We start from the raw sequence: 18,373 nt of genomic DNA on the forward strand, positions 1-18,373 counted from the left end.
TTCAAATGGATGCTTACATTGCAACTGCCTCTACAAAGGAAGATCAGCACCAGATTAATGATCTTAAAGACTTGTGTGGGACATTAAGTTTTAGTGACTTGCCCAAGGTCATTCAACCAGTATGCGTGAGAGGTAGTGAACACAGGGTATTGTTAAGGATTAAATTCTAGCTAGTCTATCTAAAATATCCAATGAGTGGTCGCCAATAAATTATAAGCTTTAGCAAGAGTTAGACTTTTAAGCATTTATTAAGGAAAATAAGAATTTGGTAAAGAGAGAGGGAAAGGCCTAGATTTCTATCTATTAAAGGGAGAGCACATTTCTAGCTCCACTCTCCACCGGAGTCCAGAGGAAAGAGCATCAGAGCGAGCGCCAGTCTCTTCCCTCCTCCTCCCACTAGCCTGCGTCACTTCCTGATGCCAAAGAAAAGACTCCTGGTCTTGCCCTCAAAGACCTTCACTTCATGGGCAGAACTCTTCTACAATAAGTCCCAAGCAGGTGGCGTCATTCCAATCATTACAGTTCCCCGCTTTGTTTCCTCAAGAAACAATACGTTTCCTTGATGAAACAGTCAAAAATAACAGAATATAATAACCTATGCTAACTAACAATATAGAAAAGGGAGAGAGGAAGGTTTGTCCAGAGGGGCAATTTTTTTTGTCCTCATGAACCAACGCTTTGACATTGGTCTTGGAAAGGGAGGGCCTCTGCAGAGAGTATATATTACAGATGGTGTATATTATAACAGAAAGAGAAAAAGAAAAAAACAACAAAAACAACAACAAAACAAAACTGTTCATTTAAAGTCTCTGAAAGTCTTTTCTCAGATGTCCTCTAGAGGTAGTCGTGGAATGGAAGTCTTTTCAGGGGTTGATGTGTGGATGCTGGTAATCAGCCAGGAAAATTTCCTACAAAATTGAGCTTAACACAACTTTAAAATAGCTTTGTCAATAATCAAATCAAACAATGAAAGTTCTCAAAAACATGTCTAAGGGTTGTTACACATGAAACATATAATAAAAAAAAATTGAAACATTCTTTAAAATTATAATATTACTATAGTCCCCCCTTATGGAGGGTAATTGAGAAGATAATTGCTGCGATATTAATTTTTAAAAAATAATTTTTATCTTTGTTTCATCACTTTTTGCGTCATCTGCCTAATTATCCTCATGCCATTATGAGAAATTAAAAGTCTAATATAATTGGTAACAGATATCAAGGCCAAATTCAACACTGTTATTTATCATGACACCTGAGATAATTATGGGGGTTACCATAAAAGAACAGAGAAATGATGGGATATGAGCATTCCCACACTTGAGCAATATGTACTGCCCATACAGTATGCCAGGCTTAAAATAGGTGGATGGAATACATGTCCATGCCACCGAACATATTGGAGGAAACTGAGTCAGACTTAATCAGATGCATGGGATTGAGATGTCCATGGCATCAGGCATATAGGAGGGAGTATAGAAGCCAGGTGTAGAAGTGAGATGGGTGGGATCAATACTTCCAGCCATCTGTACAATATTGTGGGGAAAAATAAAATAAAATATTAAACCAAGAGAATCCAACCTCAACATTTGTCAATAGCCGTTCCCTCGGCCATACCTTGACTTCATGCATGTCTCCCCTCATGTGACAGTTCAGTGTCTGCTCTTGCATGTATTCCTCTTGTGATTGGATGGCACCTTGGCCAACTGGCATCTGATAACTCAGAATAAAGGCAATTAATGTCTTAAATGATAAGTTCCCATAATCCAAGTATCATATGGATTTAAAAATTGAGGATAATAAATGATTGCAAAAAATGTGAATACATCTTGACTCAGAACACAATATATAATTATGCAACAATTTCAAATAATGCCCCTGTTTTTTTTACTTAGTATACAATTACTTTTGTGAAAAATCAGAACATATTTAAATACAAGTTAAAGCAAAATAGAATCTCAAAGAAAACCTTTTTTAAAAAAAAAGAAAACTTTTTTTTTGTTTTTGTTTTTGTTTTTGTTTTGTTTTGTTTTGTTTTTTGCGGGGCAATGGGGGTTAAGTGACTTGCCCAGGGTCACACAGCTAGTAAGTTTCAAGTGTCTGAGGCCGGATTTGAACTCAGGTACTCCTGAATCCAGGGCTGGTGCTTTATCCACTGCGCCACCTAGCCACCCCCCCCAAAAGAAAACTTTTACAAATGTTCCCCTCTTTTTTTTTTTTTTGGAATATGCTTATCAAAAATACTTCTAGAATCAATTTACACTTGCCATGGCAACCAATTTGCCAGGGAAATGCTTTAAAGAGTTTGATCAAATAATCAGTTGAGAAAAAAATAACAAAAACAAACAACTCAGAATATGGGAGCACAATACTCCTAGAATTAACATTGTATTATGAAATCAAAACCATCTTGCAATTTTTCAAAATTAGATAAACGAATAGAAGAAAATACACATGGAACAATAAAAGACAATTAAATTCAAACTAAGGAAATCTAAATGAATATGAACATAATATCAACAAGAATATTATAAAATATAAACTTGATCACATGACTATAAAAAGCTTTTACAAATATTCTCCTTGTTTTAAAAACTAAATATAAAACACAATCTCAAAAGCATGAAAATCTCTATGAAAATAAACCCATACCATTAATTTCAAAATGTATATATAATAGCATAGAAATCCTATGTAACCTCTGAACTGCATTAATAATTTGAGTGAAGTTAGAACACTTTTGATTCCGATATCTAAAATCCCCAATACTCATATCAATACCTTGCTGCTTACTTCTACATTTCTGTAAAATATATACCCTTCCATGGCAAAAGAAGCGGAGTCTTGAACTATGTTGATGATTGTCATTCTTATTCAGCTTAAGTTTTTCTTCTTTAACCTCTCTATATTGTCTGTCAGTCTTTTCACCATACAAATGCTTTATAAGATTACTAATTAAAGACAAAAGCAGGTTAGCAAAATTATGAACAAAACGAGCATATCTGGAATTTAAAAGGTATTCTAAGGTTGTCTCAGAAGCACAGCCAGGCTGGGGAAGGACTAAGCCTGAAGTTGCAAATATAGTTAGAGAAAGTTGCGCATGCGCATCAGATCTCTGGACTTCCCAGGCAGGGGAAGCAATGGGCTTGGCCATGGGAGGAGTAGAGGGTGGAGTCTGGAGAGGAGGGGAGGGACCAGCACAATTAGAATCAGACTTGATTTTGAACTCAGGTCTGGATTCCTCTTTCCCCCACTTTGCCTTCAGGTGCTAGGGGATTAAAAGCTTCTAGTGGGTGGGTCATTGCCTCCAGGCATGCAAAATTAGAGCAACAATTAGTGTTAGAACTGGGAAAAGCTGCAGGAATCTCTTCAGGTTTCTCTGAAAAAGCATGGTTGGGAGAGGGGGAGATATTTCTTTGTGTGAGTACATTGCTGGCTCTTCTAACAAAAATAAAAAGAAAAATAGAAAATCCACAAAAACAAAGCATTAACATGATCTTATCTCCCATTTGTCTGGTTAAACAGACTAAAATAAAAAATAGGGTAATTAGGGAGTTTAAAAGGTCCATTCGAAAAAATTTAAAGGGAAAACACAGCCAGTATGCTAGTACTTAGCAGTTAAAAGGAGAGAGTAGGGGAAATTTCTTACCCAACCAGAAGATCAGAAGACTGAGGTTTAGCTTTCCTCTTCGTGGTCAGCCATCTGTTAAGGACTAAAATTCTAGCTAGTCTGTCTAAAATATCCAATGAGTGGTCGCTAATAAATTATAAGCTTTAGCAAGAGTTAGACTTTTAAGCGTTTATTAAGGAGAATAAGAATTTGGTAAAGAGAGAGGGAAAGGCCTAGATTCCTATCTATTAAAGGGAGAGAACATTTCTAGCTCCACTCTCCACCAGAGTCCAAAGGAAAGAGAGTGAGACCGAGCACCAGTCTCTTCCTGCCTCCTCCCACTAGCCTGCGTCACTTCCTGACGCCAAAGAAAAGACTACTGGTCTTGCCCTCAAAGACCTTCGCTTCATGGGCAGAACTCTTCTACAGTAAGTCTCCAGCAGGTGGCGTCATTCCAATCATTACAATTCATATTATTAGTTAGCAATAGTTATTATATTCTTTTTACTGTTCCATCAAGGAAACATTCCGTTTCTGGAGGAAGCAAAGGGGGGAAATGTGGTAAAAAAATATGAAAGTTTTTTAACAGTCAGTTAGGATAACTGAAAGACGCCAGTTTTTTTTTTTTTTTTTTAAGGACCACCCTTTCGGGGAGGAGACCAATGGCATGAGCTACGCATGCCAGTCCGCCTGCTTCGCACGTCAGACTGCCTGCTAGCACTCCACTTCCGGGGTGTGAGCTTAAAAGGCAAGGAGAGAACGGAAGTGGGAGTTTTTTCCTGCTCTGCTGGTCTCCTGACTGCACAGCACAGGCTGATGCTGATAAGAGTTTGACTGGGCACGGCTCGCGGTTAGCAGCAGCAAGCGCTTGACACGGTCTCTCTCTCCCCAAAGGTGGCCTTCGGCTTTTGGTGAGTTTTATACGGAATATAGACTAAGCTTAGACTTAAGATGATTCGTATTGTGTTTCTACTTTCCTATCCTTCTAATCAACATCACCTTGTGACTACCATACAATAAAAGCTCTAACTAGAAAACCAGAAGCTTCTTCCATTTACTAGTCTGGGAGATAAATTAAGGGAAAGGTTAAAGAGGGGAGATTTATGATCTAATATCCAATTTTAAATCTCACAGTATTCTGATTTCAAAGTCAACTCTATGTCATGGTACCTTTCTACATTTTGTGTACTTATTTTAAAAAAATATAAACAGATATTCTTACCAATTGTTCCTGGACCAATTTTAATCCCATTCAAACGGTCACAGTAGACACCCTCAGAGGCTCGAAGCTGGATCAAAAGCGTTTGTCCTTTATGTAAGGGTTCAGGAAAAGTACCTGTTTACAAAGAAAAGTTTTCCAGTAACTTCATTTGAAAATTAAGGATTATGTTAGACTTTCAAGAAGGCAAAGGTAAGTGAATATATTGGACTATGTAGATGAGTTACTGATAACATGCCTCTAAGTGATATACACATTTATATTATACAACATACATAATGTATATATAAATACATATATCATATTATATAAATTATGCAGATACCTATAATTATACAATAAATTAGGTAATTCCAAATATTTAGTTTTGCACATTCAAGTAAGCTTCTTAAGAATATTTACTAAACAACATTTTAACCTACTTGTTCTATGAGTATGTGTGTATATGTGTATACACATATACATGTGTAAAATGCATGCATATACATATATACAACATACATAAACATATGATTTACAAATTTATTATCTGTATAAAATTTATAATACTTAATGTTTGTACATATACACATGTATGTGTAATATGTACACCAACAAACTCGAATAGGAGGAGAATCTATGTGGGTAGCATCTAACTGGTTCTACCTTTTTGCCCTCAACTAATAAAAGTGTTTTTGTTTCTGCAGACCAGTGTCTCCCGATTTACTGGACTTGAGTGAAGTTTCCATTTGTTATTTCTTTAACATCTTCTCTCACTTCATATAAACAGATACCACAATGTGAGGAAGGCATATATGGTTTTCCCAAAGGTCTCACATAAATATAGCCCCGAAGTTGGAGTTATTCTGCAAATGCCAACCATAACACATCAGACATTGTCCTACAAGTGCAAAGTACAGCTTTCTGCTTTATGTGGATGATATTTTGGACAGCTGAAACATATCCGATGGTTCTACCAAGTAACCAAGTCCCATATCCTTTAAGAAATGTGTTATTTTATAAGTCTAATACTGATTGACACATTCAACAAGAGTTTTTAAGCACCTACCATGTGACAGGAATTGTACTAATTACTGGAAATACAAGTATAAAAATATAAAATGGTGCAAACACAATCCATTGATACTGACACCACAACTCCCTGGCAGAAATTGACAAGAGCCATTCTCTATTTTAAGGGTTAGGAACAGAGAAGTTTTTATCAGATTCACCTAAAGAATTCATATCCTTGGGGCACCTAGGTGGTGCAGTGGATAAATCACCAGCCCTGGATTCAGGAGGAGCTGAGTTCAAATACAGCCTCAGACACTTGACACTTACTAGCTGTGTGACCCTGGGAAAGTCATTTAACCCTCATTGCCCCACAAAAAAAAGCAAAAGATGATTTTTAAAAAAAAGTAATGGAGGGTCTAAGAAGGGGGTACAGTAAGGGCAGAAGGGAAACAAAGTTGGAAACAATGGATTGCAAACATGTACAGAAAAGTTCAGCAAGAGAGCTAACTTCCTCAATTTATGACTACTGAGAAATGAAGGATATTTTTGAGAATAACTATAGATTTATATATTTATATTGCCCCTTCTTTACAAGAAAAAAATGTACTTTACCATATCACCTAAGTTGCAATTTAAATATCTTAGTACATTGAGTAGTTTTCAGAGTCTTCTATCTCATAGGGGGAATAACAGAATAATAAAGTATAAAGCCTCCTAGACATTATCTACTCTCCTCCTCCTTCTTAAATTTTCTTTTTTAAAAAATTGATGTCTTTTGATTTTGCATTGACTAAATTTCCAGTAGATGTCTGCTCCTCTCAGAAGCCACCTGTTGTAAGTGAGTGCTCTTCCAACAGGGCTTCCAAGTCCAATGGAAATCTTAAGAGTTATCTAGTATATATGAGTGGTAATTTTGATGAGTTCATCCATTGAGTGTAAAAAAATTACAAAATGACAAAAAGAAATTACAAAATTACTACTACTAAACTAGGTTAACCAATAAACTCTCTAGGTGTTGTTTGTATAAATAGCTTGATTTCATTGCATGTTTTGGAGAGCATCTATGCCTTTACAGGTTATCCCTCAAAGGCATGGCTTGGTCAAGTAGGTTGGTATTTTGAACCACATGTTGCAGGTATAGAGGGGAGATGGATAGAGACAGAGATGTGAAGTGAATCTGCCTAAGGTCACATAGCAAGTGAATAGGAGATTGAGGATTAGAACTCACAGCCTATGAAGTGCGGCTTAACCCACTAAGCCACATTGCCCCTCTGTGTAGGTAATAGCATTTATGCTATCAGCAGAACCAGTAAAGTGTTCTTTCAGCCAATATGAAGATGTTGCTAGAGCAGAAAGAAGGGGAACAGAGAGGAGGGGGGGATGTTAAAGCAAATGCGTGTGGTGTAGCCCTTATCTTGTGGTGATAAGTCTGTACAGTAAGCTGTATTCCAACTGTGATTTCATTTATTTCACGGAGGGTAGTTTACAGTCTTGGGAAAAAATGGCCTAGCATTAAACAGATACCAGGGAGGAAAAAGTAGGACAGTTTTTGCCCTAGAGAAATGTATGCAGAGTCCAGCAAAAAAAAGAGTTCAGCGTTCCTCTAAAATTAGAGATTAAATCAATTATGCAACACAAAACTGCAGCAGATGTGGATTTTTTTTTCACGTCTGTGCAAAATTAGCCAGCTTGCCATGATCTTCCACTATCTCAAATGACCAGAGTTTTTATTTTATTGTTCTCCCTGGTCCAAGAGTTAGAAAGATGGTGGGAATGGAGAGTAGAAGGAAGGGAATAGGGGACATAGATGAGAAATCCTAGCAAAGTGTCCTTCCAACTTTAAAATGGAAGGTTTGGGTTGTTTTTGTTTTTTGTTTTGGTTTGGTTTGGTTTTTTACAGATAGATAGCAAGCCCCAAAGGCCAGGATTCTCCCTTTATTCTCAGATTGAGTAAAAACAACAACAAAAGCAGGAGAAGGTATTCTTCTCCCCAGCATGTTCTACAATCATCACCTAAAGCAATCACCTACAAAAAAGCAGAAGGCTCTTTTATACAGGATAATTCAGACAGTGCTTGGTTTTTATTCCCTACTCAATCACTCACAAGAGGCCTTTAAGAACAAATGCAGATTTATATACCTACATCATACTTTCTTTCAAGAAAAAAATGCCCTATGCAGATATTTATCTAAGTTACAATTTATACTAAATTGCAATTTGAAAATCCCAGTACAGTGAGTAGTGAACATAATCTTTTATCTCATAGTGTGAACAACAGAATAATAAAAGTAGAAAGGATCTTAGATATTATTTAGTCTCTTCCTCCTCAATTTTTTTTAATTGATGTCTTTAGATTTTATATTGCCTACATTTCCAAATAGATGTTTGTTCCTCCCACAGAACTATCTCTTAAAACAGAAAGAAAAAAGATCAGCAAACTAAATGATATATCAACCAAATTTGATATTATATGTAGTGTTTCATACCCATACTGCCTCATATCCTCTGTGGGGCCAAGTTTAATCATTATAATATCACAGCGTACAGTTTCTATTTTTTTATAGTTTTTGTAGTTTTTTTCAGTTACATTCAACTCATCATGACCCCTTTTGGAGTTTTCTTGGCAAAGATACTGGAGTGTTTTTCCATTTCCTTCTCCAACTGATTTCTACAGATGAGAAACTTAGGCAAACAGTGTTAAATGACTTGTCTAGGGTCACACAGCTAATAAGTGTCTGAGGTCAGATTTGAACTCAGGATGATAAGTCTTCCTGACTCCAGGCCAGGAGCTCTATCCCTTGAACCCCTTACAATTGTTTACTGTCGTTATTTCCATTTCCATTTTTACAATCACCAGTACACTGGAGCTAGCCCAAACCAGCTAGCAAGAGCCAATTGACATTTTCATTGTGAGTATTTATATCTCAGGCAAATGCTGCAAAACAGGGTTTGATTTATTTTTTGCTAATTATCTAGACTTAAGAAAGTGATGGAAACCATATTAATAATGCAGATTAAACTTAAAGTGTATGTACATACTTTTTTTTTAATGTATAAGGTATTTTATTTTTTCCGTTACATGTAAAGATAGTTCTCAACCTTTGTTTATACAAGCTTTACAATTTCAGATTTTTCTCCCTCCCTCCCCTCCCTCCCCCCTCCCCCAGACAGCAGGTAATCTGATACAGGTTATGTCTATATATCTCTATACATATAGATATAGATATAGATATAGATATACACACACATATATATACACATAATAACGTTAATCCTATTTCTGCATTAAATCCTATTACAAGAGAAAAAATCAGAGCAGTGATGCAAAACCTCAAAATAGAAAAAAAAAAACAACAGCACCCAAAACAAAAGAAATAATATTGTTCAATCAGCATCTATACTCCACAGTTCTTTCTTTCTTTTTTTTTTTCTTGGATTTGGAGATCCTCTTCTATTATGAGTTCCCTGGAACTCTTCTGTACCATTGCATTGGTGAGAAGAATATAGTCCATCACAGTAGGTCAACACTCAATGTTGATGATACTGTGTACAATGTTCTTCTGGTTCTACTCATCTCACTCATCATCAGCTCACGTAAGACCCTCCAGGTTTCTCTGAACTCTTCCTGCTCATCATTTCTTACAGCACAATAGTATTCAATTGTATTCATATACCACAACTTGTCCAGCCATTCCCCAATTGATGGGCACCCCCTCAACTTCCAACTCCCTGCTACCACGTAAAGAGCAGCTATAAATATTTTTGCACATGTGGGTCCCCCTCCCCCTTCCATGATTTCTTTGGGCAAAAGACCTAAAAGTGGAATTGCTGGGTCAAAGGGTATGCACAGCTTTATCGCCCTTTGGGCATAATTCCAAATTGCTCTCCAGAATGGTTGGATCAGCTCACAGCTCCACCAACAATGCATTAGTGTTCCAATTTTCCCACAGCCTCTCCAACATTTATTATCTTCCTTTTTTGTCATTTTAACCAATCTGATAGGTGTCAGGTGGTACCTCAGAGTTGTTTTAATTTGCATCTCTCTAATCATTAGAGATTTAGAGCATTTTTTCATATAGGAATAGATAGCTTTGGTTTCTTCATCAGAAAACTGCCTGTTCATATCCTTTGACCATTTCTCAATTGGGGAATGACATGGATTCTTATAAATTTGGTTTAATTCCCTATATATTTTAGAGATGAGGCCTTTATCAGAAGCACTGGCCTCAAAAATTGTTTCCCAGTTTTCTGCCTCCCTTCCAATTTTGGATGCATTGCTTCTGTTTGTACAAAAATTTTTTAATTTAATATAATCAAAATCATCCATTTTGCATTTTATAATATACTCTATCTCTTGTTTGGTCAAAAACTGTTTTCCTTTCCAAAGATCTGATAGGTACACTATTCCTTTCTCTCCTAATTTACCTATGGTATCACCTCTTATGTCTAAATCATGTATCCATTTTGACCTTATTTTAGTATAAGGTGTAAGATGTTGGTCTATGCCTAATTTCTGCCATACTATCTTCCAGTTTTCCCAGCAGTTTTTGTCAAATACTGAGCTCCTATCCCAGAAGCTGGAGTCTTTGGGTTTATCAAACACTACATTACTAGTGTCATTTACTACTGCATTTCCTGAGCCTAGCCTATTCCATTGATCTACCACTCTATTTTTTAGCCAGTACCAGATAGTTTTGATGACTGCCGCTTTATAGTAAAGCTCCAGGTTTGGTACCGCTAACCCACCTTCCTGTGAATTTTTTTTCATTATTTCCCTGGATATTCTTGATTTTTTGTTTTTCCAGATGAATTTTGTTATTATTTTTTCTAGCTGTATAAAATAATTTTTAGGTAATCTGATTGGTATGGCACTGAATAAGTAAATTAATTTAGGCAGTATTGTCATTTTTACTATATTAGCTCTGCCTATCCATGAGCAATTGATATCTTTCCAATTATTTAGATCTGATTTGATTTGTGTGAAGAGTGTTTGGTAGTTGTGTTCATAGAGTTCCTGGGTTTGTCTTGGCAAGTAGACTCCCAAGTATTTTATATTATCTACCATTACTTTAAATGGAATTTCTCTTTCTATCTCTTGCTGCTGGACTTTGTTGGTCATGTATAGAAATGCTGATGATTTATGTGGATTTATTTTATATCCTGCTACTTTGCTAAAGTTGTTAATTGTTTCAAGTAATTTTTGACTTGATTCTCGAGGATTCCTTAAGTATACCATCATATCATCTGCAAAGAGTGATAGTTTTGTTTCCTCCTTGCCTATTCTAATTCCTTTAATTCCTTTCTCTTCTCTGATTGCTAAAACTAACATTTCTAGGACAATATTAAATAATAGGGGTGATAATGGACATCCCTGTTTCACCCCTGATCTTATTGGGAAGGCCTCTAATTTATCTCCATTGCATATAATACTTGCTGATGGCTTTAGGTAGATACTGTTTATTATTCTAAGAAAAGCTCCCCCTATTCCTAAACTCTCTAGTGTTTTTATTAGGAATGGGTGCTGTACTTTGTCAAAAGCTTTCTCTGGATCTATTGAGATAATCATATGATTTTGGTTGGTTTTCTTATTAATGTGGTTGATTATGTTAATAGTTTTCCTAATGTTGAACCAGCCCTGCATTCCTGGTATAAATCCCACCTGGTCATAGTGTATTATCCTGGTGATCACTTGCTGTAATCTCCTTGCTAATATCTTATTTAAGATTTTAGCATCAATATTCATTAGGGAAATTGGTCTATAATTTTCTTTCTCTGTTTTTGCTTTGCCTGGTTTTGGTATCACCACCATATTTGTGTCATAAAACAAATTTGGTAGAACTCCTTCTTCACCTATTTTTCCAAATAATTTGTATAATATTAGAATTAATTGTTCTTTAAATGTTTGGTAAAATTCACCCATAAACCCATCTGACCCTGGGGATTTTTTCTTAGGGAGTTCATTAATAGCTTGTTCAATTTCTTTTTCTAATATGGGTTTATTTAAGGATTTTATTTCCTCTTCAGTTAACCTGGGCAGTTTGTATTTTTGTAAATATTCATCCATTTCATTTAGATTGTCAAATTTATTGGCATACAGTTGGGCAAAATATTTCCTAACTATTGCTTTAATTTCCACTTCATTGGTGGTAACATCACCCTTTTCATTTTTGATACTGGTAATTTGGTTTTCTTCTTTCTTTTTTTTAATCAAATTAACCAATATTTTATCTATTTTATTGGTTTTTTCATAAAACCAGCTCTTAGTTTTATTGATTAATTCTATAGTTTTTTTTGCTTTCAATCTTATTAATTTCTCCTTTAATTTTCAGGATCTCTAATTTAGTGTCTAATTGGGGATTTCTAATTTGTTCTTTTTCTAGCTTTTTAAGTTGCATGCCCAATTCATTAATCTCCTCTTTCTCTTTCTTATTCATGTAAGCATTTAGAGCTATAAATTTTCCCCTCAGCACTGCTTTGGCTGCATCCCATAGATTTTGGTATGTTGTCTCATTATTGTCATTCTCTTGGATAAAGTTATTGATTGTTTCTATGATTTCTTGTTTGGCCCATTCATTCTTTAGAATGAAATTATTTAGTTTCCAATTGATTTTGATTCTACTTTTCCCTGGCTCTTTCTTACATGTAATTTTTATTGCATCATGATCTGAGAAGGATGCATTTACTATTTCTGCCTTTCTACATTTGACTATGATGTTTTTGTGCCCTAATACATGGTCAATTTTTGAAAATGTGCCATGTACTGCTGAGAAAAAAGTATATTCCTTTCTATCCCCATTCAAATTTCTCCAGACATCTATCATGTCTAACTTTTCTAGTAATCTATTCACCTCTTTCACTTCTTTCTTATTTATTTTTTGGCTAGATTTATCTAATTCTGAGAGGGGGAGATTCAGATCCCCCACTAATATAGTATTACTGTCTAATTCCTCTTGTAACTCATTTAACTTCTCCTCTAAGAACTTGGATGCTATACCACTTGGCGCATACATATTTAATATTGATATTACTTCATTATCTATAGTACCTTTAAGTAAGATGTAATTTCCTTCCTTATCTCTTTTAATGAGATCTATTTTTGCCTGCACTTTGTCTGAGATAAGGATTGCTACCCCTGCCTTTTTTACTTTAGCTGAGGCATAATATATTCTGCTCCAGCCTTTTACCTTTACTCTGTGTGTATCTCTCTGCTTCAAATGTGTTTCTTGTAAACAGCATATTGTAGGGTTCTGGTTTTTAATCCACTCTGCAATTCGCTTCCGTTTTATAGCAGAGTTCATACCATTCACATTCACAGTTATTATTACTGACTGTCTATTCCCCTCCATTCTATTTACCCCCTTTGTACTTTTCCCCCCTTCTTTCACCCTATTCCTCCTCACCGACGTTTTACTTCTTACCCCTGCCTCTCCCGATCTGCCCTCCCTTTTTATCACCCCCCTCTCTTTTCTTTACCCTTTTCTCCCTTGCTTTTGTCCTCCCTTCTATCAGTCCCCCCCTTTCCCTTCCCCTTTTGTTTCCCTAAAGAATGAGTTAAGTTTCTTTATCCCAATGAACGTATATGTTATTCCCTCTTTGAGTCAAATCTAATGAGAATAGGGTTGAAACAATGTTCCCCCCTCCTTTCTTTCCCTCTATTGTAATAGGTTTTTTTCCACCTCTTCATATGATATAATTCATCCCATTCCACCTCCCCTTTCCTCTCCTCCCCATAGACTCCCTTTTTAACCCCTTAATTCTTTTGTATCATCACATCAAAGACAATTTATATTTATACCCTCTATATAAAGTCCTTCTCTCTGCCCAAATACATTTACAGTTCTTAAGAGTTATGAGTATTATCTTCCTGTGTAGGGATATAAACAGTTTAACCTAATAGGGTAACTTTTTTTTTTTCCCCTCTGTTTACCTTTTTAAACTTCTCTTGAGTCTTGTATGTTGAGATCAAATTTTCTATTCAGTTCTGGTCTTTTCACCAGGAAAGATTGAAAGTCCCCAATGTCATTAAATGTCTATCTTTTCCCCTGAAAGAAAATGCACATTTTTGCTGGGTAATAGATTCTCGGCTGCAATCCAAGCTCCTTTGCCTTCCGGAATATCATATTCCAAGCCTTGCGGTCCTTTAATGTTGAAGCTGCCAGGTCCTGAGCAATCCTGACTGTGGCTCCATGATATTTAAATTGCTTCTTTCTGGCTGCTTGGAGTATTTTCTCCTTCACCTGATAATTCTGGAATTTGGCTACAATATTCCTTGGAGTTTTCCTTTTGGGGTCTCTTTCAGGGGGTGATCGGTGGATTCTTTCAATGATGATTTTATCCTCTGATTCTATGATATCAGGGCAGTTCTCCTTAATAATTTCCTGGAATATGGTGTCTAGATTCTTTTTCTGGTCATGGCTTTCAGGCAGTCCAATGATTCTCAAATTGTCTCTCCTCGATCTGTTTTCCAGATCAGTTGTCTTTCCTATGAGGTATTTCACATTTTGTTCTATTTTTTCATTTTTTTTATTCTGCTTGACTGATTCTTGGTGTCTCATGGATTCCTTATCTTCCAACTGTCCCACTTTAATTTTTAAGGGTTGCTGCCCTGCGCTGGGCCTCCCTTTTGCCCGAGTCAGACCGACCTTTTCCTGAAGTCTTCTAAATTATCTCTGGTTGGAGGACTGTGTCTCTCTGTCTCTTTGCAGGTTCTGTAGTCTCAGAATCCGTGCAGAGGCTTGATTTAATGTTCGTTTTGAGGGAACAGAAGGAGAGCTTAGGCAGCTTGCTGCTTCCTCTCCGCCATCTTGGCTCCGCCCCCCATACTTTTTTTTTAAAGCAGAGAGCCAGTTATTAAACATTTATCGACACATTCCTAGTTATGATCATTGTTAATGTAATTGTCCTAGATCTGTTGACCACTTTTTACCAATCCATAAAAGTTTACCAATGCTTCTATGGATTCATCATTTTCATTCATTCTTTTTTTTTTTTAATGCTTCAATCTGTATTCAGATACCATCAGTTCTTTTTCTGTAGATGGATTGCATTTTTCATAAGTCAATCAGAGTTGTCTTGGATCATTGTATTGCTGAAAATAACTAAGCCATTCAGAGCAGATCATATCACAATGTTGCTACTAATTTGTACACAGTACATTTCACTTTGCATCATCTCATGTAAGTCTTTCCAGGTTTTTCTGATAGCATCCTGCTCATCATTTTTTTTTTTTTTTTTGCAGGGCAATGAGGGTTAAGTGACTTGCCCAGGATCACACAGCTAGTAAGTGTCTAGTGTCTGAGGCCAGATTTGAACTCAGGTCTTCCTGAATCCAGGGCCAGTGCATTATCCACTGCACCACCTAGCTGCCCCCCTGCTCATCATTTCTTAAAGCAGAATAGTGTTCCATCATCATCTCATCCCACAATTTATTCAGCCATTCCCCAATTGATGGGCATCTCCCCAATTTGGAATTCAACTTTTTAAAAATCTTTTTTTGGATACCAAACTAGTAGAGGTATTAGTAGGTAAAAGAGTATGCATGGTTTTATAGCCCTTTGGCCATAGTTCTAAATTGCTCTATAGAATGTTTGAATCATATTACAACTTTACCAAGAGTATATTAATGTCTCATTTCCCCCATATTACCTACAACATTTGTCATTATCCTTGTTGTCCTATTACCAAATCCAATAGGTATTAGGTAGTACCTAGAATTCTTTTGACCTGAATCTCTCCAATCAATAGTGAGTCAGAGCATTTTTTTTATATGGCTTTAGTTAGCTTTGATTCTATCATCTGAAAACTTCATGTCCTTTGATCACCTATCAACTGGGGGATGGCCCTTGTTTTTACAAATTTGACTCACTTTTCTATGTGTTTGAGAAGTGAGGCCTATCAGACAAACTTGCTTTCATTTTTTTTTTCACAGTTACTATTGCTAACTATCCATCTTATTCCCCCTGCCCCTTGATATTTACTCTATTTTCTACCTTCTTTTACCCTATCCCTCCTCAAAAGAGTTTTGTTTCTGACCACTCCCTCTTCTAATCTGCTCTCCTTTCTTTCAAGCCCCCATCCCCTACCCCTCCTACTTTCCTGCAGGGTAAGATAGATTACCATACCTAATTGAATATGTATGTTATTCCGTTTTTGAGCCAGTTTTGATGAGAGCAAGGTTCACTCACTCCCCCACACTTCCTCCATCTTCCCCTAACCTCCATAAGCTTTTTCTTGCATCTTTTCTGTGACATACTTTACCCCATTCTACCTCTCCCTTTCCTTATATCCCAGTGCATTCCTCTCACCCCTTAATTTTACTTTTTTAAAAAGATATTATCCCTTCATATTCAACCCACACCTGTGCCCTCTGTCTAAATATACTCCATTCAGCTGCCCTGATAATGAGAAAGTTCTTATGAGTTACAAGTATCATCTTCCTATATAGGAATGTAAACAGATTAGCCTTTTAATATCTCTTATGATTTATTTTTCTTGTTTACCTTTTTTATGCTTCTCTAGGGTCTTGTATTTGAAAATCAAAGTTTCTATTCAGCTCAGGTTTTTTCATCACGAATATCTGAAAGTCTTCTCTTTCATTGAATTCTCATTTTTTCCCTTGAAGGATTATACTCAGTTTTGCTGGGTAGGTGATTCTTGGTTGTAAACACAGTTCTTTTGCCCTCTGGTACATCATATTCCAAGCCCTCCAGTCCTTTAATGTAGAAGCTGCTAGATCTTGGGTTATCTTGACTGTGGCTCCACAATTATATAATTCTTTCTGGCTGCTTGCAATGTTTTCTCCTTGACCAGGGAGCTCTGGAATTTGGCTATTGTTAAGGGGTAAAATTCTAGCTAGTCTGTCTAAAATATCCAATGAGTGGTCGCCAATAAATTATAAGCTTTAGCAAGAGTTAGACTTTTAAGCATTTATTAAGGAGAATAAGAATTTGGTAAAGAGAGAAAGGCCTAGATTCCTATCTATTAAAGGGAGAGCGCATTTCTAGCTCTGCTCTCCACCAGAGTCCAAAGGAAAGAGAGTCAGACAGAGTGCTACTCTCTTCCTTCTTCCTCCCACTACCCAACGTCACTTCCTGATGCCAAAGAAAAGACTCCTGGTCTTGCCCTCAAAGACCTTTGCTTCATGGGCAGAACTCTTCTACAGTAAGTCTACAGCAGGTGGAGTCATTCCAATCGTTATACTATAATATTCCTGGAATTTTTCATTTTGGAATCTCAGGAGTTGATTGGTAGATTCTTTCCATTTCTATTTTACCTACTGCTTCTAGAATATCAGGTCAATTTTCCTTGACAATTTCTTGGGAGGTGATGTCTAAGCTCTTTTTCTGATCATGGCTTTCAGATTGCCCAATAATTTTCAAATTATCTCTCCTGGATCTACTTTCCTGATCAGTTGTTTTTCCAAGGATATATTTCACATTGCCTTCTATTTTTTCATACTTTTGATTTTGCTTTATTGTTTCTTGATTTCTCATAAAGTCATTAGCTTCCATTTGCTCAATCCTAATTTTTAAGGAGTTATTTTCTTCAGAGAGATTTTGTACCTCCTTTTTCATTTAGCCAGTTTGGCTTATCAAGCTGTTGACTTTTTTTTCATAATTTTTTTGCATCACTCTCATTTCTCTTTCCATTTTTTCCTCTCTTACTTTATTTTCAAAGTCCTTTTTGAGTGCCTCTATGGTCTGAGGCCAATTTGTATTTTTCTTGGAAGCTTTGGATATAGGAGCTTTGACTTTGTTTTCTTCTTTTGAGTGTGTATTTTGATCTTCTGTGTCACCATAGAAACTTTCTAGGGTCACCTTTTTTTTTCTGTTTGCTCATTTTCCCAGCCTATTTCTTGACTTTTAATTCCTTCTTTTTTTTTTTTTTTTTAGTGAGGCAATTGGGGTTAAGTGACTTGCCCAGGGTCACACAGCTAGTAAGTGTAAGTGTCTGAGGCTGGATTTGAACTCAGGTTCTCCTGACTCCAGGGCCAGTACTCTATCCACTGTGCCACCTAGCTGCCCCCTTTTAATTCCTTCTTAAAGTGGGACACTGCTTCCACAGTTGAGGGAGCACTGTCCCAAGCTTCAGGGGGTCCAAGGTGGTACAATTTAAGGAGAGCCATATTCACATCTCCCCTGGCCTGTGCTATGGTCTGAAAGCAACAACCGGCCTGCTTGTCCTATAACCTAGAACAGAATTCTGTGTCAGTGTGACTGCAAGCTCGGGGTGCCTGCACCCCTTCCCTGCCTGGGTCACCACCCAAGACTGTGACCCATATCTGATCACTGGCAAAATAACAGAGTCCTGCCCCAGTGCCAGCACAGAAACTCCTGTAATCTCCCCCTGGCAAACAGCTCAACCCTCTCACTCCTTGTGGGATGAGTTCCCAAAGCAGCTGATTCAGAGTCTCCTGAGGCCTGGTTATTTGAGGAAGGGGCTGGGTCTGCATGGCACAGCCACAGGGCTGTGCTCCACTCTCACCCCAGAAAAACAGACCTTTCCTGCTGACCTTCTAAGCTGTCTTTGGCTTGAAAATGTTTTCACCCTGT

The 18,373-nt window shown here is 36.8% G+C and overlaps 1 protein-coding gene across 1 annotated transcript in view; it reads right to left on the minus strand.

The window, feature by feature from the left end:
* PKHD1 (PKHD1 ciliary IPT domain containing fibrocystin/polyductin) overlaps positions 1 to 18,373 on the minus strand; it is a 714,107-nt gene that overhangs the window by 204,905 nt on the left and 490,829 nt on the right. The window contains exon 53 of the mRNA XM_044005152.1: positions 4,833 to 4,946. Within this exon, the coding sequence (XP_043861087.1) occupies positions 4,833 to 4,946 (114 nt within the window). The remainder of the gene's footprint in view (positions 1 to 4,832; positions 4,947 to 18,373) is intronic.

Source organism: Dromiciops gliroides, chromosome 4 (assembly GCF_019393635.1).
Source record: "Dromiciops gliroides isolate mDroGli1 chromosome 4, mDroGli1.pri, whole genome shotgun sequence".
Classification (NCBI taxonomy): Eukaryota; Metazoa; Chordata; class Mammalia; order Microbiotheria; family Microbiotheriidae; genus Dromiciops; species Dromiciops gliroides.